The sequence below is a fragment of the Suricata suricatta genome, chromosome 7 (assembly GCF_006229205.1).
Source record: "Suricata suricatta isolate VVHF042 chromosome 7, meerkat_22Aug2017_6uvM2_HiC, whole genome shotgun sequence".
Lineage (NCBI taxonomy): Eukaryota > Metazoa > Chordata > Mammalia > Carnivora > Herpestidae > Suricata > Suricata suricatta.
Window position 1 is genome coordinate 106422455 of NC_043706.1, and position 25271 is coordinate 106447725.

Genomic DNA, 25271 nt, shown 5'->3' on the forward strand with positions numbered 1-25271 from the left:
AATTATATTACAATTAGCTTCCAGTGGTTTAATAATTTCCATAGACGGTTGGATAACTCCATTTTGTGTAATATGACAATAATGTATAACTGCATAAAATTGCATTTAACGTCATGACACATTTAAGTACAGTCCACTTAAATCTGCACAAATCCTGGATACGAGGGACAAAGAAGGTCAAAATAGTCGTTATTTACCTTCAAATATACGTGCTTTCCAATTAGAGTAGCATCCGATGTCTCTGAAGACATGATAATAAGTCTCAGCACCAGATGCCAGTTGGAATCATAAGCCATTTTGGTAACCAGCAAACCTTAAAGAGTGTTTTGTGGTTTAGAAGGCACAGAGGTCAAACTACCTCAACCCAGGTGTGGGATTGCCCACAGGCCCTTAGGGATACAAATCTATATTTGAATTTTGAGAATTAAAGAAGGGAAAAAGAACACGGAAAAGAGTGATAATTATCTCAATGTGTTAGGAGGGAGAAAGGAAATTCCTTTTCCTACTGAGTCATCTGTAACCTTACCTAAGAAGAGTGAAGCAGTTCACCACTGATGTTTACTGTGTTGCTGACAGTACAAGTGTCCTCAAAGATTGATGAAAAGGGCAAGTTGTCTCCCCAGAAGGTGGAAAGCATATTCTAATTTTTTTTCACTACTCCTGATTTTTCTCTAGAGTTTTCCTGCACAGCTACAGGGAAGTATGAATAAATATGAAACAAGGAGAAAAATAATAATGTCATCCTTTAGATCCTCATTTTCATTCATCTCTCACTCTAAAACTAAAAACATTTGAAGTCATCAGAAAACTTGATCATGCTAGGCTCTAAATGCATTTACAAATTTCCTTCATTTAAGGAACTCAGAGGATTTAAACCCTGACTTTTATGTTTTACAATCCAATGAAGATAACAAAGAACTATATCCTCCTTCGTCAGGCTGTTTCTCTAAAGTCCAAAGCCAAGCAAGCAATTAGGTCAGAGTCCAATGTCTCTGAAGAGGTGTTAGTCTCAGCACCAGACTTGTGAAGTGCTGGTAAAGTAAAAATTAGAAATATTTAGATTTTTCATTATTTCCAGGTTGCAATGCTCATTAAATGATTATTTTAATAGTTGTGATATAAAACATGGCATAAGTCTATAGTACTCTAATATAATTAAAATATGCACTTTTGTTAAGAAAATTAGGCACAGGCAAGTTATTAACAGATCTATACCAAAATATTGTTGTCTCTGACACATATTAAAATACAACTTAGTGGTTAAGATAATGATGCTGGAGTCAATCTGCCCAGTTGAAATCTGATTCCTTTCCTTACCAGCTGTGCAAACTTTATTTCTTTACCTGTCAAATGAGGTTATTAATAGTACCTTCCACACAGACTTACATAAGAATTAAAATAAGTTAAAATGTGAGGTACCTGGGTGGTTCAGTCGGTTAAGCATTTGATTTCAGCCCAGAGCATGATCTCATGGTTCGTGGTTTCAAATCCCATAATGGGTTCCTGTACTCTGCTAACTGAGGAGCATGCCCCAGATTCTCTGTCTCCCTCACTCTCTGCCACTCCTCCACTCACACTGTCTCTCTCAAAAATAAGTAAACATTAAAAAAAAATAAAATAAGTTAAAATGTTAAGGATTTAGAGCAACATCTGATTATCAAGTAAGCATACTGTAAATATTGGCTGTTATTATTATAATTATTTGCCTCTCTCATTAAATTCTAAATTAATGAGGGCAAGAATTAAGTCTATATTGTTCCACATTAACTTTTCAATATATAACAGTGGTGGCTGTCATATACCAAGGACTTGATAAATATGTAATTATATTTAATTAAATATTGACTTCAGCTCAGGTCATTAGCTCAGGCTCATGAGATCAAGCCCCATGGTGGGCTCTGTGCTGACAACTCAGAGCCTGGAGCCTGCTTCGGATTCTGTGTGTGTGTGTCTCTCTCTGCCCCTCTCCTGCTGTACTCCGTCTCTCTCTCTCAAAATAAATAAATATTAGAAAAAGTTTTAAAATGAAAAATAAATACATAATAATTTTTAAAAATAAATATTTAAGCAACATTATGAGTTACAAGCTCTTGGACAATATCAAAAGTGGTTGTGGTTCATCATACCTCTCCCACCTGTTCTTTATGTCTATTCGATAGACAAAATCTTTAAAACGTCTCCAAATTAGAAGTGAAGATTCATTTCATTGGCTTGAGTCTCCTTCTTCATCTTTACACAGCTTAATTCTATCAATATATAAACATCTAGCCTCTGTGTCTCACACAGTGCCAGTGATAATCATAACCAATAGATTTTCCCAAGACTCTGAGCTCAACTCCCAAATATAATTTGGGAGGAGAGGCCATAGTACTTAAAATGAGAGGGTCACTAGCAGTAGCAATTAATGGTGCCAAATTAGTGAAAATAGATTGTGTTGAATGAGTCCTAAGGATAACCTTATTTTGTAGTGAAGTCTTTCTGAGTTATTTTGTATATTACACATATTTTGCTTATGATACATAGTTCAGCTATAATCATAACAAAGCTTATTTTGAGTAGTTTATAATTTTGTTTAAGATTCAGTTGATGGGCATTGACAATTGTTGGGATGAGTAGTGGGTGTTGTATGTTGTCGGGGCCGCCAAGTTTTCTGTCTGCCTCAGGCAAGGATTATTCACTCTCCAGAGAGTGAACCAGCAAACAAGATTTGCATCTAGAGGCTGGAGACTGCCATTTCCTGGTCAAAATAACTTTGGCATCTGTCATGCTGGTCCAGACGTGAGTGGCCAAGGTGCACAAAAGATCAAAACCGTATTTGGGATTATTCAGTGATAACTCCCCCCTTCCCAGCATTGTTGAGGCAAATCTGGGCGTTTCTTTTGATAGTCATTTGACTCTGTTTACCTGGTAACTGACCTTGGTCAGCTGCTTTGTTTTCCCACCTTGAAATCTTTATAAAAGACAGTTTTCTGAATAAATCTCTCTCTTTTGCCTGATTGGAAAATCGTGAGTTCTGTCTTTACTCTCTGCGTCTCCCTCTCCTGCCCCCCTTTTTCTCTCCCTCCCTCAGGAGAAGGACCCACGACGATTCTCCGCCCTGCCAGTAGGCGGACAAAACAGGTACCGCGAACGCCCCCAGCCTCGGGATACCACAGTATGTAAGTGATTAATCACAGGAATCTACCCCTAATACCAAGAGCACACAGTAGCATATCATATATTGCCAACTTGACAATAAATTATATTTTTAAAAAATGGTTCACATGGTCAATTTAAAGCATACAATCTATCTCTATTAATATAACATATTTTTAACAAACTGATATATTATCAATTCAAGATTCTAAAATGACAGACTCAAGAAGTTGAAAAGATAATTTCTGTCACCAAGGCAACTGTCCTGATTCTTTTAGATGACAATCAAGTTTACTAAATTATTATGAAGGTTGTGGATTTCAATGAATGCTTATCATTGTGTTTTCTATATATATCTCACAAGCACTAGACAATATGAAATGTCTTCTTACAATTTCTTATTTTAATATTAAAAATTCAAATTATTTATCATTTGAACATAGAAACTCTATTTGTAAGGTTTTGCCAATTGTGATTAGGACACAAAAGTTTAATTATAATAAATAACCAAGCAAGACTAGTTATCTTTTAGTGGCTAATTAAGGATTGTTAAGAAAAAATATTGTATTGAATTCTCAGTAATTTAGGTAAGTATTCTAAATAATGTGTAGATATTTATATATTCTATTATTTTTCTGATAATTTTTCTGTTGTATTGATAAAAGACATTGAAGAATCACACTACTGACCATTAGTGAAGAGTATAAAAATGAATATATTCTTTCCCTCAAAGCTACCAAGTATTTATGATTAAGTTAGTATATACTCAGATATAGTGGCAGTCAAATATTGAGAATAGTTTCCTTCAGGGATGTTGAATCTCATAAATATAAAAATGTTTTGGACCTTAATTTTGTTAGATTTGATTACTAGGTAGAGTTTTGTAAAATAAGCTCAACTTTTTTAAAAAAAAATAGCAGTCACAATACTACATAATCTTGACCCTTACAAAAAATTTTCAAAATAAATATGATATCTTTCCAATCTCATTTTTGCCATTAACTCAGTCATCATAGGTTAATCCATTTTTCCTCTTTGAATTGTATTTTCTCCCTCTGTAAAATGAGATACTATTTTCAATGTGTTCATAAGCCAAAGAGGGGGAAATCACTACAAACAATACCTTTTATAAGATAATTGCTGATGGACTTTATGGATTTGGATGATGTTTTGGCTGTGTTTCATATTCGATGATATACTAGACAGGAGCAATGTGGCTGTACATCAAAATCATCTGGAGAAATATTAAAATGTATTCCTGAGCTACAGCCCAAACTTAGTCAATTAGTCTCTTATGGTGAGGAACCTTTTAGGGATCTCCAATTTAAATAAGCTCTCTGGTGGTTTCAGAAGCACAGTCAGAAGTAGGAACTGTTGTCTAGACCAACATTTTTCAAATTTTAATGTGCTTATGAGTCTCCTAGGGATCTTAAAATGCAGATTTTGACTCATTTCATTTGGTCTAGATGAAGCCTGGGTCTGCATTTCTAAATCATCCCCAGATGATGCTAATGCTGCTGTCCACGGTCAGATGAAACTTGTGATGAAATTACTAATCTATGACATCACAGTTTAATAAAATATTAAAATATTATAGCTAGAAAGAATCTGATGTGAGTAAAGTCCAGCATTTTTGTTTTATAAATGTGAGAGCTGAGAGCCACTGAGGCTAAGTGACTTAACCATGGTGGGCGAATAGCAGAAGGGGAACCAATGCAAATATATCCTCATTGTATTCCTTCGAGTCTATTCCAATCATGTTTAAATGTTGATGTGTTCAGCTGATGAGCATCAATTGTCAATAGTGAGTCCAATAGTTTAGGTCAATGTGACAGTGATATTAACTTAGTTTGCATTTTATCATTCATGTTGGTATTTTTAATGGAAATTTATATAGAAGAGCAGTCACTCTGGATGAACAAAACATGCTATTATCCACTTATCTTCAACTCTCTCCCTTCCTGGTGTCACTCTGCATAAAATCACTCATTTTTAGAATTAATCATGTGGGTTGCAATTATTGTCATCCTGGATGTGAGTTAGAGACACATTGGGGAGTTTTTGAAAATACAGCTGCTTAAGGCTTGACCCCTGGAGACTCTGGTTGAGTGAATCTTAAGAGGAAAGAGATCTGGTATTCCAAATTAAAAAGACATCTGTGGCTTTCCTGCTAGAATTCATTATTATAACAACATCCGTCCTCTAGTTTCAGGAACCAATCCTTTCCTAATCTCAATATAAATAGTTTGGGTGATGTTAACCCCACTTTTTATTCCCAAGGGTAAGTCTATTCACTAGGTCTTGACAAAGTGCAGGTCCCTGACCAATAGTTGAGTCTAAGAAAAGCATGTTATTCAATACTAAATCAATGAGAGTCAACTACATTGTTTTTGCTGAAATACTTAGGGAAAAACATAGGCTTCTCTCCTGAGTTGCTAAAGTAAGATCCTTTAGGCCTCAAGCTTCTGATCACTGTAATTGCCACTAGGAGAGGAAAGCCTGTCTAAGAATGAAGCAGATGAAGGAAAGTAGGTTCAGGAGCAAAAAGACAGGATTTATGAATCACATTATTAAAAAACCTGTATCTAATCACCTCTGAAGCCTGTTTTAGTTTTGTATCTTCCAGTCACTCAAACCATTAAAATATTCTTTCCATTACATCAGTTGGAAATGAATTTTGGTCTCTTGTCATTTGAATCTGATACACGAAGTTGAGAACCACTGGGAAGTTTTCTGTTTTGCTTTTTTTTTTTTAATTTTTAACGTTTATTTATTATTGACAGAGACAAAGCATGAGAATGGCAGGGGCAGAGAGAAAGAGAGACACGAATTGGAAGCAGGGTCTAGGCTCTGAGCTGCCAACACAGAGCCTGATGCGGGGCTCAAACTCACAAACCGCAGATCATGACCAGAGCTGAAGTCGGACGCTTAACCAACTGAGCCACCCAGGTGCCTCTCGCTTTTTTTTTTTTTTTCATTTTATTTTTCAACAAGCCATTCTAAATGAAAATATATAATCTGGAATATGTAGCACTTTAAGCCATCTGTATTCAACAAACACCTCATTTCTTATGGTGTTAAGAAGGGAAATATATATATCTGGAATGAAAAGAGTCTGGAATAAATGAATGACACCCAACAGTTTCCCATTCATACACTTCTTCAATAGTTTTCCAATCTGAAATACAGGTAAGATTGAAGCAACTCTGAGATCAGATTTTGGTGTCAGCATGGTGGGAAAGAAGTGTTTCTGAGACACTTCAGCTCAGGCCCAACCATTTTAATATTTCTTGTTGGAGCAGGAATAATCTCACTGCTTTCTTTGGCATGTCCTTTCAGGCTTTGGTTCTACCTCCTATTAATTGTGGTAGTACTTCCCTAACATTATTTACCTACTATAATCCTTGTTCTAGTTTGGTTGTCTCGGTAGAAATGAGCTCTTTCTAGTAGCACAAGATACAAAAGTTCCCTGACCCCATAGATCCAGAGTTCACTGCAGCTGCAACCACATAGTGACGTGAATCTCTGGATCACTGGCCAGATTTTCCTTTACCTCAACCTTCTCAGACTTTTCTAGTCTGAGTCCACCTCTAGCCCTGTTGCCCATTCTCTCTGCACTATGCTGCCCTGTCATTGTAGGAAAAACAGGCAGAAGATAAAGCAGCGAGTTCCTTGTGTAGCCCAAGGGTAAAATGCAGCTCCACAGTTATGGAAGTGAGTTTTGATCCAGACTTACTACGTGAAGAGGTCCAAAGATAAATGTATCTACTTAACAAGGTTACTAGGGCCTACCTAGTAACCAATATGCGGAGCCTATGAATTTTAACAAGTTTAGTCTCCTTTCCATTTCCTCTCCTTTTTTCACTCCCCATATTTTTCAGACACTTAATGTTCAGCCTGGTGTAAGCCACTGAAGCTGCCAACAAAGATGGATGCAATGAAATCTCTGGCACAGAAACTTGTCCATCTATCTTACTCCCCATGACATGATACAACCTTCTCAATGGCCTAATCCTAAAGTCTTGAATATTTATGATGCACACATTTCCTGGTTCTTCCTCATTCACTCTGACTGCAAAGAGCTATTGTGGGTTTCAATCAAGTGAGAAAAATACACAATGAAAGAACTGAGTTTAAATTTACTGGGTTCTTTTCAACCTGAGGAGTTTTAGGGAAATTTAAAAACATGACTATAAGGAGAATGTAATTTGTTTTGCTCTAAGTGGAGAAGAGCCTCTTCCTCTGCTGTTGGCATGCATCAGATGCAGTCTCGCAGAATAACAGCTTTCATATTTGAGTCCTGTTCAAATTTAAGGACAGTTCCTTAAGTCAAAGAGCAAGTGACTAGGAAGCAAGTAAATCCAATGCAATGTGGTGGGGCCTCTAGTTCTGTCCTCTAAGGAAAGCAATGATTTAACATATAAGGTCACCAATGCTCCTAAAATTAAAACACAGTTCTTCCTTTCCAAAAAACTGAGTGTGCATAGATCCACATGACTAAAACTATATTTTCTTAACCTTAAAGCTAGATATCAGGAAATGACATCATAAAATGTGATTTCTTGTTAGGAGACTAGTATTGTCTTCTAAAATTACATATCCCAAAGGACATAACTGTTATAATGATTATCTTATGTACAGAGTTACTATAAACTCAAGCTTAACTAAGAATAAACTGTAAAGGGGAGATAAATATATTCATTATGTTGCACTTAGAAATGTTAGTACAAAAATTTAAAAGCTATTTATCCCTTAATGAATTATACTCTCTGTCAGTGTTTACCCAATCTGAAAAGGCAGAATCACATAAATACCAATATAGAAATATGAGAGCAAAATCATGCTAGGTTTCTGATTAACTGGCAATTTATTTTTTAAAAAGAAACAGAAAAATATCTACACCTATATGAATAGACATACATTCTTAAATTTTCTTTAGGAATACTAGATATTCACTCTCTCCCTCCCTTTCTGCCTTTATCTCTAAATCCCCCCCTCTCTATCTGTTTGTGTTAGTAAGCCTGCTATTAACTTTGGCTTGGATAATTTAGGAATAATTAAGAGAATTAAAACTATTACATATTTTATTGTATTTCTATTTTTGCCCAAAATAGAGTTTACCCATTTGTAATTTAAGTATTTTTATTCATATTTTCATCCATTTTAAGTTCAGTTTGCATAAGATTACATCATCATTATCAAATATGCAATGCCCAAATTATTTTATTTCATTTACTATCTCAATTGATCATCTATTCATTAAATTTGTCAATAAGGTCTTTTCAGTACATTATACTAAATAAGGTGATCTTTTGACTCATATGCAGTTACTTTGGTTGCAGAATACAATGTTACATTGATCCAGCTTTCAGTAGGGAATAATTAAGCTTATTAGGTAGATTATATAAAAACTCCATTAAAGTCATTGATTTATTATCTTATCTCACAAACTTTCATTATCAACATTTGGGAATGTTGTATGCAAAGACTTAGATATTCTCCTCCACCTAGCATATTGTTTGAACCATGAAAAAACACTGGAAAAAGATTTACTGAAAAATAAATGTACTGAAAGGATAAAATATGTCAGTGTTCTGAACTAGTGATTATCTACACATTAGTCAACACCGTAGACTATGGTGGAAACTTCGTCTACTAAATTGATTATTCTCACTCACAATTGTCAGGTTATCCAGAAACCAAAATGTTCATTTTCATTACAGTGACATTCATTTTTTCCCTTTGACATTACCTTAGAAAACTTTGGAAAACTGCATCTCCTTCCATATTTTGAAGATAATTTTTACATTTTTTATCATAGCTAAAAAGTTGCAAATAATTTATAGATTATTAAAAATGTTGACTTTTAAAAATAAAATTGCTTCATCTCTTTAAAAAATGAGATGGATGGACTCTACATACTATAATATTTTGAGGCTCTTCATTATGGCTTTAAAATATCACAAAAAGCTCTTTTATAACATTTGGAAATTTTATATCTTCTTTTTAATTTGTATTTTCACTCCATTTCTCTCACAAAATTTCATTCAAAAGCAATATATTTTTCTCCCTGAAAATTTTTTTCTTGATTAAACTATCATATAGTGTAATTTATATGCTTTTTTCTCTAGAAAAAGAGTTTATAAATTGAAATCTAGAATTTTGTTCATATCCAGTGATTATAAGAATCTACAGGTTAATATCTTATAAATTTTTATAAAATACTATTAAACCTGAAAAACAAAATTTTATTAGAAAGGTATCTATCTCTTTATGAGATCCATAAAACTTCAATAAGTTTATGTATTTGTGGATATGATATACAGATGGATTTAGATAATATTCAACAACAAATCTAACCCTCTTGTTTACTTTTAATGATACAAATGTTGAGAAGTCTTATGAACATGTTTGCACACGTGCCTATGCCTTATGCGTTGCATTTATATAGAGCTACACATACATGCACACACACATACACACATACACAGAGATGACAATTTTATTACAGTAATGTTATTTAATTTTTAAGTATTCTTCCAAATAATGTTAAAATGAAATAGGGAATTAATAAGAAATTTATTTTCAATGATCTCTCAGCTGAGTAATTGATTTATGCCTTCTTCAGTTATATTGGAAACAAAGGTCTGAAAAATAGGATTTGCCAAAGATTTGTTACTCTATTCTAAAAGACACTTACTTTCTGAATTCCCTGGAAGTAAAATGATTTTATCAGACTCTCCAAATTAACTGCTAGACATTTCTACTACTCTCAAATAGAAGTACTTTGTGCAACCAACCAATTTTTCAGAAAGGATAAAGAAACATCAAAATATAGTGTATTGTAATGATTTGGGAAAAAATGATATTGTGTTACATGCTTTTAAATGTTCATCTTGCTTCATGTATATCTCCTCTAAACCTTGGGTATTACTCTGCTCACTTTATTCATAAAAAATATTTGCCATGTTAGCTAAGAGACAAACCAGACTTTGTTTTCAAACATCTTCCTCAAATCAAATTTACCTCTTCCAAAAAATACAATGTTGTTTTGCAGTTCAAAAACAATATTAGTTTGCATCTTGAGAAAATTATAAAGAAAGAATAAATTTTGCAACACAACTGGAATATATGTTATTAAACATAGATGAAAAAACTAAATGAAGTGGGCTTAATATAATAAATTTATTTTACTTAAAATTTAAAAATGTTTATTTATTTTTTAGAGAGAGAGAGAGAGAGCATGCACACATAAACAGCAAGAGGGACAGAGTGGAGAGAGAGAGAGAGAGAGAGAGAGAGAGAGAGAGAGAGAGAGAGTATATCAAGCATGCTCCATGCTTAGCATTAAGCCCAACAAGAGGTTCGATCCCACCACTCAGGGATCATGAACTGAGCTGAAATCAAGAGTCAGACTCTCAACAAACTGGGCCACCCAGCCACCCCTAGCAAATTTATATTATTAATAAGTTGTAAAAATCAGACAAACCAAAATTCTATTGTACCTTATTTTATTTGTACTAATGTCATGTAATATACAAGTAGAATTTTAAATAGTTTATGAAGCTAAGAGCATGATAAAGAGTTCCATTTTCCACAATATATATGTGAGGGGATACCAAATTCTAAGGTGTATTTTTGGGACTAAATAAATATATTTCAAATATACAAGAAATGACTTTGATAATTTTGTTAACTACCATAAAATTGTATAATGTATTAAGCATTACATATATTTAAATACATATAGTTAAAATGAGTAGCTAGCACTTAGTTTTATATTTTTTATTACTAGGAGGTAGAAATACATGTAACATAAATAACATATAATGAATTAATTTTGCATAATATATTATGCATATATACATACATATGTTCATATATGTGTATATAAGCATATATGTGCAAATTGGTTCCTCAAATAGTATATGACCTAATCTTTTACCGGTTGGAGATATAAAATACTAAACGTTTCACATTAGATGAAATAAATGAAGTTTGGCTATAATTAGATTAAATATTTTATAATATAATTACATAAAGTGTTGTTAATTCAGTGCATCTTTAAGAGTTTGGTTGTCTCAGAAAATATCCCAGCTATGTTTAAAAGAATCAGGGTCACTAAAATACACAGGTTTGGTTGTTTTGAAGTGCTCTTTCAAGCCAATGACACTTCCCAAGATCAAATATTGAGAATAACCGAAAAGAACTACTTATTTAAGCAACATAAGCCACAGAACTATTATTATTATGTCATCCATATTAATAATTATTTAATAATCAACTCTCAACCCTGAGATTATTTGACCGAACCATTATTCCACATAAGATTTGACCTTTGAACTCCACCCATAAATAACAGGACTGCTGAGTTTTTATTTTGATTAAAATAACAACTGGACAAATGAAACTAATATTTTAAGTGTCTTTAAAATGAAATGCTTCATACAGACACAATTAAATAAACAATGTCACAGCCTGATGGTTTAGGTAATATAAAATGGCTAAATAGTGTTGAATATATATGAATGGGAAATAGCATTTATAAGAAGACAAATAGTCATTTATTTATGGATGAAAATCATACGTTTTAAGAGACTGGCATTCTAGATTACCAAAAAAGGGTACTTGTTAAATCACAATTTTTAAATATAAAAATGTGTACAATAATCCATCATAAAATAGGAATAAATTCATAGCATCTCTTCTCTAATAATAACATAAAAATATGCTTTAAAAAACAGAATATGTAAAAAGTAAAAAATGAAATAAATAAAAATAAAAACAGAATATGTGTTGGAAATGTTTCTTTTCTTTTGTTTTAGAAATGTTTTGTAAAATATTACATGTTTCTTTAAAACTCTCATTGCCTCTATGACTCTACAAAGGAAAAGATTATAAATAAAAAATAGTAATTGTAATGAAATATATTTCCTTCAGTCTATTTTAACTAATGTTCATACCCAAGGTAGGGTATGTGTTTCCTTAAATGCCATTTTCTCATGCAACTCTCTGAATTATATTATTAAGAAAATATATTCACCTGATTTTAAGTCAACTTTTGGTAATCCTTCAAGCCATTAGTGTACATGTTTTTAAACACATATATCACTTAAACTCTTTTAACTACTGAGAATTGTTGACATTTAAAAAAAGATCCTTAACAACTATTTAATAATCTTTCTGTTGATTTTATAAAACAGGGCAATAATATAAGGAATAATAATTAAACAGCATTGTGTGGATTTGCAATTTATGCTAATCATTACATGAAACAATTTTAAAATAATCCCATAGGGAAATGCAAATCAAAAGAAAAGAACAGAATCTTCATTAAATTCTAGCTCTTGATTTATGGAGAATATGATCTTATGATGTTCTTGCAGAATTCAATTTATAGATAAGAAAATATTTGTTTTCTCTCTTCCTTTTCCAACTGGAATACACAGTATACATAAGCTTTTATTTCCAGACAATGGCTATTAACTCAGTAGCTTAAACTTTCACTGTTTTCTAGGCACTATCCATTGGAGATCAGCTATTTTAAAAACAAACAAACAAACAAACAAAAAGCCGTTTCTAACCTTAAGACGTTTATAACTAATCTAGGATCTCTACACCTGGATTTGATGGCTGAACTATGGTTTGAGTTCTTGGGTTCTCATCCTGAATTTGTGATCAAGAAACCAGTCTTTCTCCTCTTGATAGTTTCACAAACACTTTCATTTCTGGCTTTCTCATATTTGAGTATCACTAGCTCAGCTCTCTTTTGTTGGACAAGTTACAAAATCCAAATTTTCCAAATTAACATAAACTAAATAGATTTTACTCCAGATAGTGAGATAATCATCATCTGCTCAGGCAAGGCTAAAGCTCCAAATTTGGATCCCACTGTTTTTATCTACAGGAGGTCTAGGCAGATAGCAACAGAAGCCAGCAAGTTCTCCCCTGGAGTAAACACTCGCCAAAGCCTGCTGCTGCTCATGTGCAGAAATAACTAACACATCACAACTGTATCAAGTCTGGCTGTGTGTGGCTGTTTCTCTCACCAAATATACCCCAGGAAGACATCCCTTCTCCCTATTGTCCTTTCTAAAAATAATTCTCCCTTCTTCCTATAAAAATACTTGCCCCTCTGAGGTTTTTGCTCCATAGCTATACCCCTTTTTCCTCGCCATATTTCTTCCATCTCTTGGATTTGTGACCATTCCAGTCAGTCATCGAAAAACCTGGCAAAATCTATTTTTGCAGGTTATCCCTCCATATCACATCTAAATACACTTAGGCGACTCTATTCCTTCAGGATGATGCATGGCACATACTAACTGGATATGTCTTTGCCTCCAAGATTATTATTTTCCACACTCTCTCATATATCCTTTCCCTTACTTATCACCTATAAATGAAGAATATTAATAATGGCAGTTAAATAAGAAAATGAATAAAAATTTAAAATCTCACCACAGTGAGAATAAAGAAATTGAACATCATCATCTTCTGGGCCATTTCTGAGTCTACTGAATTCATTCCTTGTTCCTGAAATTCCAACTCACACGTATCTATGTGAAGATGAATTCATACATCTCCTGAAGAAGGCACCAATTAATCAACTGAAAAATGGTGGGATCAGCTTTAATGGAGAATGGAGTATTTCTCTACCTGGCTATAAAATTTGCTCTAATCATTAAACAAAAACTGTACATTAAAACTAAATTAATGCCACAAGTATGTACAATATATTTTGAGTCATGCCAAAAATCAACATTACCATAAAAGGGAAATAAAGCATTATTAAAGGTAAAAACAACCAACCTTTTTGTTTCAAGGGAGGCTCCTCTATTTCTCCTAGACCAAGACAAAAAACAGTGAATTAAAAAAAGCTTTTAGCTTAGCAAAATACTGTATATTTTTCCATCTTCTTTTGTTCATTAAAAAAGCCATCTATTAGTGTTGACATTAGTAGTCTTTATATTACTTTGCCTCCCAAATTCCAGTTTTTAAGTATAAACTTTGTTTATGTACATTTATGTGAGATAGTTTCAGTTTTATGAGTTCAATAAAATTGTGGCAGCAATCCAAATTATACATTATAGTTCATATATCATGTTCATTTCTGTTCTCTATTGTTCATCTCGACCTCTCACTGGGGCCAAACAAATACAGATTCAGACAAAGTCATAGAGAGGGCTAAAATTATAAGAGCTTTCCTGGTAGTCAAGGCTGAATACATGATTTCTGATGATGCAGGCTGACCCTAAAAAATGTCATGTAAAAGATAAGGTCATTATGTTTTGTTCTTTTCACATCCATTCAATAATAGTTTATGTATAGTTGGAGTGTATTTCCTTTTGTTTATTAATATATATGAAAAGTACATAGGTTAGTTGCATAATTGTGACATTTAGAATATGTTCCTCCATTACAACTCCATTTGGTTCAATAAATTCACTTTTTTATTATGATTTTAGGAAAATTTCTTTTTGCTTTTTGACTACGAATATAACTTACATGCATAAAACATATGTCTATCAAGTTTCACTGTTGTTATTTCAATCTTCCTAAGGATAAACTTGAGAAATAGCTACTATTTTTTCCCAAGGAAGCATATAAATGTGAGTTCCTATTGTGAGTTTGTAGTAGTGCATAATAAAACCCTCTCTTCTATAATGCTACCCTGGTGGTAGCATTTAATGTTGACATCTTTGTCATAATGGCAGATATGCTATAAGATGAAAGCCAAATAAAGACCAATTTACTGAGTTTGGCAGCCTGTTGATATGCTATTAGAACTCAGAAGAGTATTCATTTTGGTTTAGCCTGACCCAAGTCCTCATCTGTGTTTAAACTTAAGCAAACCACTGTAATAGATAACTAAAGTCGGTCCAAGAAGTCGATGTGTCTCTATGCTCTTTGTACCTTTATCAGTGTCCTCATCCCCATCATCATCTTCTTCATCACCCTCAGACGAGATGATGTCAGACAACAAAGAAAAGAAGCCATAGACCCAGTCGGTGGTTTCTTCCACAGCATCATGTACAAGTTTTAGAGGATCTGACCCAATCTTGGAAATAGAGCTTGCTAAAAGTAATTAAAAAAAAATAAAATAAAAGTTTTACAATCATCCCTGAAGAAACTAAGAAAAGCTATTTCTACTGATATGTGCTTTTGACACAAAATATGTCAATTTTATAAATGTAAATATCTCTTAGCTACAATTTTTTGGGGAGCTCAGAAATAGAAACTACATTTTGTCATAGTGTGCATATGTATTTAATTAAAAAGGAGAAATTATTGAATACCTATGGTACCAAACACTATGGAGTTACCAAAAAAAAAAATTGTCCTTGAAAAGTTTATAATCTAAGAGTTTAACACAGGGCAAAGTTAGAAATGATTGAAATAATGTGCATCTATTTTATTCAAATTGTTATTTCCACTGTAAGTTATGGATGTTCAGGAACAGAAGAAATCACTGTTGGCTCATATTATACTGGAAAGCACCATGGAGAAGATGCCTCTGTAAATTTTCAGACAAACAATAAGTTCCAAGTTGACTTAAGTAGCTGTGACTAAAGTAAGAGTGATAGATCCATTTGTTATAATTTGTGATATATCAGAAAATATCTGGAATTGTCGAGGTAGTATTTATATCAGGTTCCAGCTAAACCCAATTTGTTTATATTTATTAGGCATCCTAGTACCTAATGATAAAAAGCATTTAAATTTCTAGGAATTTTAGTAGATAGAGTTAAGAAAACCTGAAGTCTTTAAATCTTCCATTTTCATATCCTAGCAGATATCAACTCTTTGTGAAATGGGTGATTAAAAAATAAAAATGCAAGCAAATAGAAATACTAGATATTTCTAGAATGTTGTTCTTCTCATTTTAATTTTGTGAAACGTACTCTGAGGCAGCAAGGGTAGCTTCTAATATCTGACTGAAGAGGAGCTCTATCTAGAAATGTGATATATGTTGCAACTGATTTTCATCAATCTATAAATTTTAGATTTGTTTTCCTTAGTTTTATTTATTTTTATTTAAAGTTTATTTAGCCCACATACAGTGCAATATCATTTTCAGGAGTAAAATTTGGTGATTCATCTCTTATATACAACAGATACCACTAATACAAGTGCCCCCTTTCATAGCCATCATTCATGTAGCCCATCCCCCCACCCACCTCTTCCTATTTTCCTTAATTTAAAAAAGTTTTAGCTTCTCAGAGATTCTTTTCCATTTGATATATTAAAAAACTACAATTATACCAACATATTATAGTATCTAAAGTTTAAGTACTGTAAAATTAAGCTTTTGTTCTGACAGAGAGAAGTCACTGGAAGGTTTGAACAAAGGGATGACATGATTTGACTTGTGTAACTTCATTTGCTGTGTTGAGGATTCAAAGAATGCAAGGCTTGAAATGAGGAGATCAAATGAAATAAGGATCCAAATGAAATAATCAGGGAGAATTATGATGGTGATTTCTATCAGGATGATTGTGGGTGTCATGTACTGTGATCAGCTGAATGCATTTAAAAGATAGAAGTAATAATATAAGCTTACAGTTGGCTCTTGGGTGTGAGAAAAAGAGACAGGTACAGGATAACTTCAAGGTTTGTGGCATTAAAAACTGAAAGGATGAAAATGTCATGTGCTGAAATGGGGACGTCTGGAGAGAAACGGGGCTTTATTGGGATAGTATACAAGTAACTGAGTTTTAGATTTGTCACACTCACCTTGCCTATTAACATCTACATGAAGATGTAGACATTTTTATAACTCAATATGACCTACAAAAGAGAAGTCCTAACTGAAGACAGAAATCTGGGAGTTCAGTGGAGGATAAAAGGTGTTCAAAATCATGATGCTGAACGAAGTCACCAAGAAAGTGGACCCAGGAGCACTTCAACATTTGGAAGACAGACACCAGTCAGAAAGACAACAGCAATTGCTTATGATAAAGAGAGATGAGAAAGACAGAGACAGAGATATACACACATACATCGAGAGAGAGAGAGCGAGAGTAAGAGCGAGAGTGAGAGAGAGAGAGAGAGAGAGAGAGAGAGAGAGAGAGAGAGAGAGAGAGGCAGAAAAAAAGAGAGTGTAACGTCCTAGATGTCAAATGAGGAAATTGTCTTGTGGAGGATACAATGATCAACTGGCACATGCTGCTGATAGGTCAGGCAAGATGAAGACTGAGAATAGACTTTGAAACATAGAGAATAAACCTTTAGATTTAATGTCTAGGATGTCTTTGGTGACCTTCAAAGTGCCAGTTTAGTGGAATGCATCCAAGACCAAATGGGAAGAATTTAGAGGTGGTAAGTACATTTTATCAAAAGTAAACAACAAGAGTTTGGGCAATGTTTAAAGAGAACTAGCATCTTAGTGGATTTTCTGTTGTTAACATTGTTAAAATGGAAGAATATTCCATGTTATGCTGGTGGGGAAGATCCCACGGAAAAGGGAAAAGGGTATGCTTGCTCAGGCAGCACATATATTAGAAAGGGGGAAAGTGATACAAGAGAAGGGAATTCTGGGGAACTTTTAAATTATATGTTCTATTTCAGGGGATTCACAGCTCATCCAAGGAGGCCAGGTTACAAAATGTTGGTTTCAGAAGAACTTATCTCTGTGATTCAATGACAGGGTAACTTTACTCTTTGGACCTTATTTTACTGCATTCTGGAGAGTTTCGCGTGAGCAATATATGGTAGTCTGAATGGTGAGATTAAGCCTTAGAGAAAGGAAATGAAGCGGAATTTTATAATTGCAACTGAAAAATTTTAAAGAATTATATATAAGGAACTGGATTGTAATGGCACCGTTAAATGTATATTTTAGCACTAGTATATTTTATATCTAATGGAAGAATACTGCAAATGGGATTTTTATGATCTGAATATATTGAGACCATTTCCCCATTTCCCTTTTTTCTAAATGTTTGCTGAGGAACCTAACAATAAAATCCAACAAAATAGATGTAAGTTTAATTATCCTTATGCTTAAATCCACTATATAACTCTGCAGACATGTATATTGCCTGGTTCTAAAATCATCAAATCAGGATGTTTTCATGAAGTCAGTGTGCTGGCTTGAGAACAGCAATTAATTAGCTATGTGAACAACTTTAAAACATAGATATTGATATGCATATAGATATACAGATTATAGGTATATGTAAATAAGATAGTAGTCCTCAAGGTGATTCATATTCTTTTTTTCAGATATTACACCCAAATTATATAATGGGAATAATATTATACAACTAAATCTTTTATTGATGTTCTTTTTAATAACATTTTCTTACCTCTCATGTTTCCATGAGTTAAATTAAATATATTACATTGAGGATCATCATAAAAATAATAGTAGCTAACACTTTAAGTAGAGTGGATTTTACCCACCAGAAACTACTTGAAGAACTATATGTATATTAACCTATATTTTTCTTTCAATAACCCAATGATGTAGCTCTATTATATATTTTAAATAAGAAAACTGAAGTCTAGAGAATATAAATAAGATGCCTAAGGTTACATAGTTATTGTGATGGAGCCAGATTTCGCACCCTTCAGAGCGTGACTCTTACCTACCATGCTATATGTCTATGAACAAACAAAACTATGAATTCACAATTGGTTCTGGAGTCAGAACCAATATTGGATGAGAGGGTTTTCTTGATGTTAAAAGGAGAAACAAGGACTTTGGTGCATGAGAACATAATGCTCAGGGCTGCGGTAGCTACCTTATAACCATAAAGACAGTAGGTGACTCACTGAGGAAGGCAAAGGTTAAAAATGCAAGAACTCATGTCCATATGACATTGCTGAGGTGTTGAATTATCCAATCTTGGAATAATCATTCTACTTCCAGGGCTTCTGTTATAGGAGAAAAGAAACGTGTCTCAGTGTTCAAGTCACTCTTAACTGTATCTTACATTTTTTACAGAGAAATAATACACCATATGTGGGGGAAACTGCTCTAGGCTCCTTATGATCAGGAATTGGATTTTTGGCACTGATAAAAGAGTACCAAGAGAGGCAAGAGAGGCAAAGAAAAGTTTAAAGTTAAATAATATTTTTATTGGTCTTCTGTCTTTGAAGCCAAACCACACAGATACTTAACATTTTTAAGTGGGAATCTACATGAGAAATTAAATTAGTCATTTTCTGTTTTCCTCCTAAAGAACCAGCTCCATAATTTTGCCATTATCTTTGATCATGAGTCTTACATTCCTTAAGTTATATTTGACTCTTCTTATCTTCCAAATCCTGACAAACATCAGCAAGTAACGGTTACAACCTAGGGCTCTGACCTCAGACTGACAGAATTCAAGTTCATGCCTCCCATCTGTTGCCCTGCCAGGCCATATTAGAGTCAGAGACAGAAGGGAAAATCAGTCACAATAATCCTGTCTTTATTTAAAATTTGATACTTTGTTCATCATAGATTTTTGCATTAATTTTGAAATTTTAAATATTGCACAAAAATTTCATGCATCTGAATTACTGAGTGTGTTTGGAGCCCTTCCATTTTCCACCCAAGGTGACTGCTTCACTAACCTTACACTAGTCCTAGTGCTTGCCCCCATGGATGCATGCTGTATGATGTTGAGAAGATTAACTTTTGCCATGTCTACAAAATTCATCAAAGCCTATGGTTTTCCAAAGTCATAATTCTAAAGTCACCCCTTCATGCCTGTTTTCTGTACTATACCCACTTCTGGCAAACAGTATTATAAAGTGGGAAACACAAATGTTTATTTCTGTGCCTCAGCTTGCTGAACTATAAAATGACAATAAGAGTAAAAATACCTCACAAGCTTATTATGATTATTACATGAGATAATACATTCAAAGCACACAGTTACCGTGCCTGTGAATTAATAAATGCCAATGTGAAGACACAAGCACGATTGTCTTTTCTCTTGAATGCACCAAAGGTTCTTTGCAGTTTGCTGCTGGGGCAGCGGCCTCTTTCCCCTGTAGCAGCAAGTGCTGTGTGTGATCTCTGCTTCCATTAAGGTCTCCAAATGCTGCACCACAGTCATATCCAGTATCCCCATGGATGTCTGGGTCCTAAATTGTGAGGGTGTGAAATTCATTCACAAATGAATTATTCTTTACCCCCCCCCCAGCAAATGATAAGACTACCCTTATGTATATCTTATCAAAGGAAAGAGTAAGTCAGATGTGGGGTAGGTTTGCCCATCTGCATCTGTCTGAACCATTCCACAGGATGGTGAGCAAACTGAAATCTCACGCATCTTCTGACCCTTTGACCTTCAGTCTCTGCCCACACCAGATGGTGCTTATTGCACTTCACTCAAACTCATTGTACATAAACTCCTTGGTATAAAGTACCTAAAGTAGAATAAAGGATATAGTGAATATTAGGTAATTATTAATTCAATTTTCTGTGCCATTTAACTCAAACATATGATGATGTTTCATGAATGTAAGCTGTTGCAAATATTGTTTTGTGATCATTTAGTCACTACATCCTCACAGGAAACCTTGGCAGTGCTGTTGAAAACCAAAAACTGCTTTTATCAGGACTCATGAAAGAACTAGTGATTGCCCCTTACCTCCAAGGAAATATTCACATATAAATATATGGATCCAAACTGAGGTAAGAACTTTCAAAAGTGTCACAAATGCTACCCTAATTAGGAAAAAATCAAATTGTATGTATGTTGATGTTTGTACCTTGCACATAATAGTACCCGAATGAAATTGACTAGTAAATAGTCTTTTTTCAAGACAATTACTTAGGACTTACTGTGTACAGTATCCTACCTTAAGTGTAATATAATTGACACAGTGCTGCCATTTATGGGATTGCTATACAGGTGTTTCTAATTTTTTTTTAATTTTTTTTATTGCTTTTTATTTTATTTTTTGAGAGACAGAGAGAGACAGCTGAAGCAGGGGAGGGTCAGAGAGAGAGGGAGACACAGAATTCGAAACAGGCTCCAGGCTCTGAGCTAGCTGTCAGCACAGAGCCCGACGCGGGGCTCGAACCCACGAACTGTGAAATCTGACCTGAGCTGAAGCCGGATGCTTAACCGACTGAGCCACCCAGGCACCCCTGGTGTTTCTAGTTTTGATATGTGAGGAATACTGTGAAAATATATAGTGGTAATTATCCAGAGCTTAAAAAATTATGATTTTTAAGCAACTGGTTTCTCCATTCTTGTTGCAGATAAGTGCTAGAATACTTTTGTTTGATGAAAATTTGATGAAGAAAAATATTAACAAATTATGCATCATTTAATATGCTCTAAGTTACAGGACAATTCTTGCTTGAAGTACTGTGAAATTACTTAGGCTTTGTTCAAGGTAAACAGAATTCCCTAGAACTTAAGCAGTCCCAAACAAGGCTTCAACTGTATTTTCTCATTCCCATGATACCCCCACGATAGGAAGAATGGTGACATAAGTAGAAAAAACAAGCAAAAAGATAACAAGAATATATACATGTTGTGTCAGAGTCTGCAAAAAGCAATGGCTGTCACCGCAGTGTTCCTGGGCTTCTCATACACAGAAACGAAGCTGAGAGAGTACAAATTTTTATAAAACATTTTGGATTTGAGGTTTGGCATCATTTATAATAGTCAACAATTTCCTAAGGATATAAGGTTGAAATGCTGATTTAATTTAGTTTATTTCTAACCAGAGAACATTTGAAATGAAAAGTACTCACAGTGAACTTAATAGCCCTGAGTCTTCAGACCCCGGAGTTTTCAGCATTGACAATGGTAAGTATAGATACTTAAGAAGTAACAAACAACAATATATGCTTTTATATCTACTTATTAAGGCCGGTGTCTTCATCAAAGGGATGTTTACTCAAGACATTGTACGCTAAAGCATTTTAGGATCAGTCTGGAAGCACCTGTCAAACAATTTCTCATGGGTTAGACCATTTACCTTGAACAAATGTGGTGGAACTCAATGATATCAGAACTGCCATCTTTAATTTTTATCATTTCAGTGGAGGGGATTTCAATCTCCTATACTCATTTATATGCCTTTTTTTATCCCATGAGTTTATTGTCTTATTCTCTATTTCATTTCAAATTGAAAGTAAAGCCAATATGAGAAAAATAGGAAAGGAAGGACATCCAAGGAAGTCAGGAATTAAAGAAATGTTTGTTTGACACAATGCCTTTATTCCTCCATAGTGAATCTCTGAGGTATATTTATATCCTGCCAATGGAAGTCTGTAAAAGGCACACTAACTGGAATTCTAAATCTTCCCATTAATTATCTTGAAAAATTCCTGAAGGACAGCTATATTTACGTAAGATTGCTTCAGTTCCAGAAACAACACTTGTTATTTTGGTATCTGAGAAGCAAATTTATAGTAAACAGGATAGTGATAATTTGTAGCCCTAAAATAGATTTACTTTAAAAATAGCTTTTCTAACAAAGAAATAAAGAGAGGTTCATTTCTTAATATTTTCTTTTTAAATCCACATATAGTAGTAGATTTCCCCTAAAGAGTTAATTGAAGTGAACCTGGCTAACTAATAGAGATTTGGAAGAAGCAAAGACAAAAATAATAATAAAATGTAGATGTGGAGGCCGATGAAAAGTAAATTCAGATGCAATAATATATACTCTGCATTGGATAACTTTAGCTGCAGTATATAATATCATTTCAAGGATCCTTGTATGGACAAAAATGTGGAATTCAAGCTACATTGAAAAATTTCTTGAAATTAAATATGTACTTTACAATAATTTTTATATTTAATTAACACTTTATAATTTAGCAAGAAATATAAATATTAGGACAGTCCATTTAGGACTGGATAATTAAGTTATCAAGTACAAGATATTTCTATAGAGCATCTCTCAGATGCTTCAATAAAGAAAAGAATCTGATGAACGTTCATTTTGCTCTGGTTAAATGCATGTTTTCACAAATTGGATAATAACCATGATATTGCCATACTCAATAATATATGTTATACTTTAAAATTAGGGTGTTTAAAAAGTTGTATATAGTCACCTTCCTTGAATTACATAAATCATGTAACTTCAAAACCAAGTTTCTCTGAGTAATTTTCCTCCAACTAGATTTTCAACATAAGGTTGAAATTCCCTTGAATTTTTTTTATCTGTGTCATCAAAGAAGACTTCTCATAAATGGTGAAATGAAAAGATGGATTCATGAGATTCCCTCAGTACTTCTAATATTAACCTCTCTAGGAGATCTTTACTCATGCAGATGGAGTTGGGATCTGAAGGCAAAAGAGTCACTTGGGATGAAAATATGGACATAAAGTAGAGGGAGCAAGGAAATCTGAAGCTTCCAAAGATGGGATAAAATTCATGAGAACAAACTGGAAATTGCGTCAGTTCTATCATCTCCATACCTCCCTCTTTAAAGAAAAGAAGCTACCGCCCTCATCATGCTAATATGCAGCAAGGCCAAGATGGGAAAGAAGAGCTGCCGTCCAATGCCAACAAGGTGAGAACCAAGGTATCAGAACAACATGCATACTTATATTCTAAAGGAAGACATCTAAAAGTTTAAATAAGAGAATAATAATTTAAAAGATTTTCAATTTTCATTCTGGCCTCAATGAAAAGGAAGCAAAGACAAGATTATAGACAAAAAGGAAATAGGTGGCTCACTGCAACAATCTTGGGGAAATAAGGCAGGAGTTCTAGAGATAAGACACAGAGTAGAGAACAGAACCAAAAAATGTTTAAATATTAAATGAGTTATTTTTGGTATTTGAGAGTTTATGGATGTGGGGAAAGCAAAAAGTTTACAAGGAATATCATGTTTCTGACTTAAAAAATTGGAAAATGAACTGGATTTAGACTCTAGGAAGCAAGCATGGAAAGAAATATAAACTAGCTCAGTTAGGGATCTTGGGTTTGCTGGCGAACTGAATATCCTTATGCAATTAGAAAAATTGGAGAGAGAATGAGGTTAAGGATGGGGAGAATGAAAATACTTATGAGGTAAATTTTTCCTTCAGACTGAAAATAATCTTACTGACCCCCATGTAGTGTCATTTAAGTCATTGTCTTAAAACTCATCTTTCATGCTTTGATTATTTAGAATTGTGTCACTGCTTTTTTTCTCTCAATCTTACCATCTAGTCATTTTAGAAGATCGATCCTATTATTAGATTGAGAACCATATAGTAAAGATAAATAGGCTAAATATGATGACAGTTTGCTTATCACTTTTGGGGTAGTGCAAAGTCATTGTAACTGAAGCAATGGAATAAGGGATATTGTCTGACAAGGACAAGAAGCCAATGATGCCAAAGAAGAGAGTTATAAATATCATAAAAAGATAAGGTTTTAATAAGAAAATGGCTGTCAACAGTTCTAATGCTGAACATTTAACCAAGATGAAGATGTTTAGTGTGCAATTTGCTCATACTCAAGATCACAATTTGTTCATTTTTTTCAATGTATTCATGAAAAAGTCAAGTATGTATTTGAGACTTTTCAGCAGAGTGATAGAATAGTGTCAGAACATCTCCTAACAGAGGGATTTGGCTAGATAGACAGAAACAAAAAGGGTTGTATACAAATAGGCATATTGGAAGTGAGGGAGATTTCTTTTCCCAAGTCAGAAAATTCATCAATACCCATGGATAAGGAGGGAATAGAAGGGGAGATTTGGATGATCCAGGATGGAGATGGCATTTGCATCCAGCAACATTTAGATATATCAACATTGAAAACACCCCTTCATGAAACTCTTCTCTCTCCTACACACCCAGGTACACACACTCCCTTGAAAGTAATGAGTCCTTTTTAAAAGCCAAATCTTCCTGCAGCAATAACTTGTACTTCCCTTTTGAATTAATTAAACAAGGAGGCCATTAGACTGAAGTGGTTCTAATGTATTAGCAGCCAATGTATCAAACCAAAACCTAAGGCTACAAATGCCCCAAGGTTAAGAAATCAAAACCAAAGGACAACCAATAACAGTCAGCCAGCCTTTCCCAAATAAGGCAAATGCTTAGCTGTAGCCAATCAAATAATTTCCTTTCTTTGGTTCCATTTCTCTCTAGAAAAGTCTTTCCCTTAACTCCTGTAGGTGCAGCTCTTATAAACACTTTTTGTGTGATGCTGCTTGGTTCAAACTAACT

The 25271-nt window shown here is 33.8% G+C and overlaps 1 protein-coding gene across 1 annotated transcript in view; it reads right to left on the minus strand.

Annotated features, from left to right (window-relative positions):
• Positions 1 to 25271, minus strand: part of TRDN (triadin) — a 112680-nt gene that overhangs the window by 29461 nt on the left and 57948 nt on the right. The window contains exons 3-4 of the mRNA XM_029944600.1: positions 15052 to 15213; positions 13948 to 13980 (exon numbers count right to left, since the gene is read on the minus strand). Of these exons, the coding sequence (XP_029800460.1) occupies positions 13948 to 13980; positions 15052 to 15213 (195 nt within the window). The remainder of the gene's footprint in view (positions 1 to 13947; positions 13981 to 15051; positions 15214 to 25271) is intronic.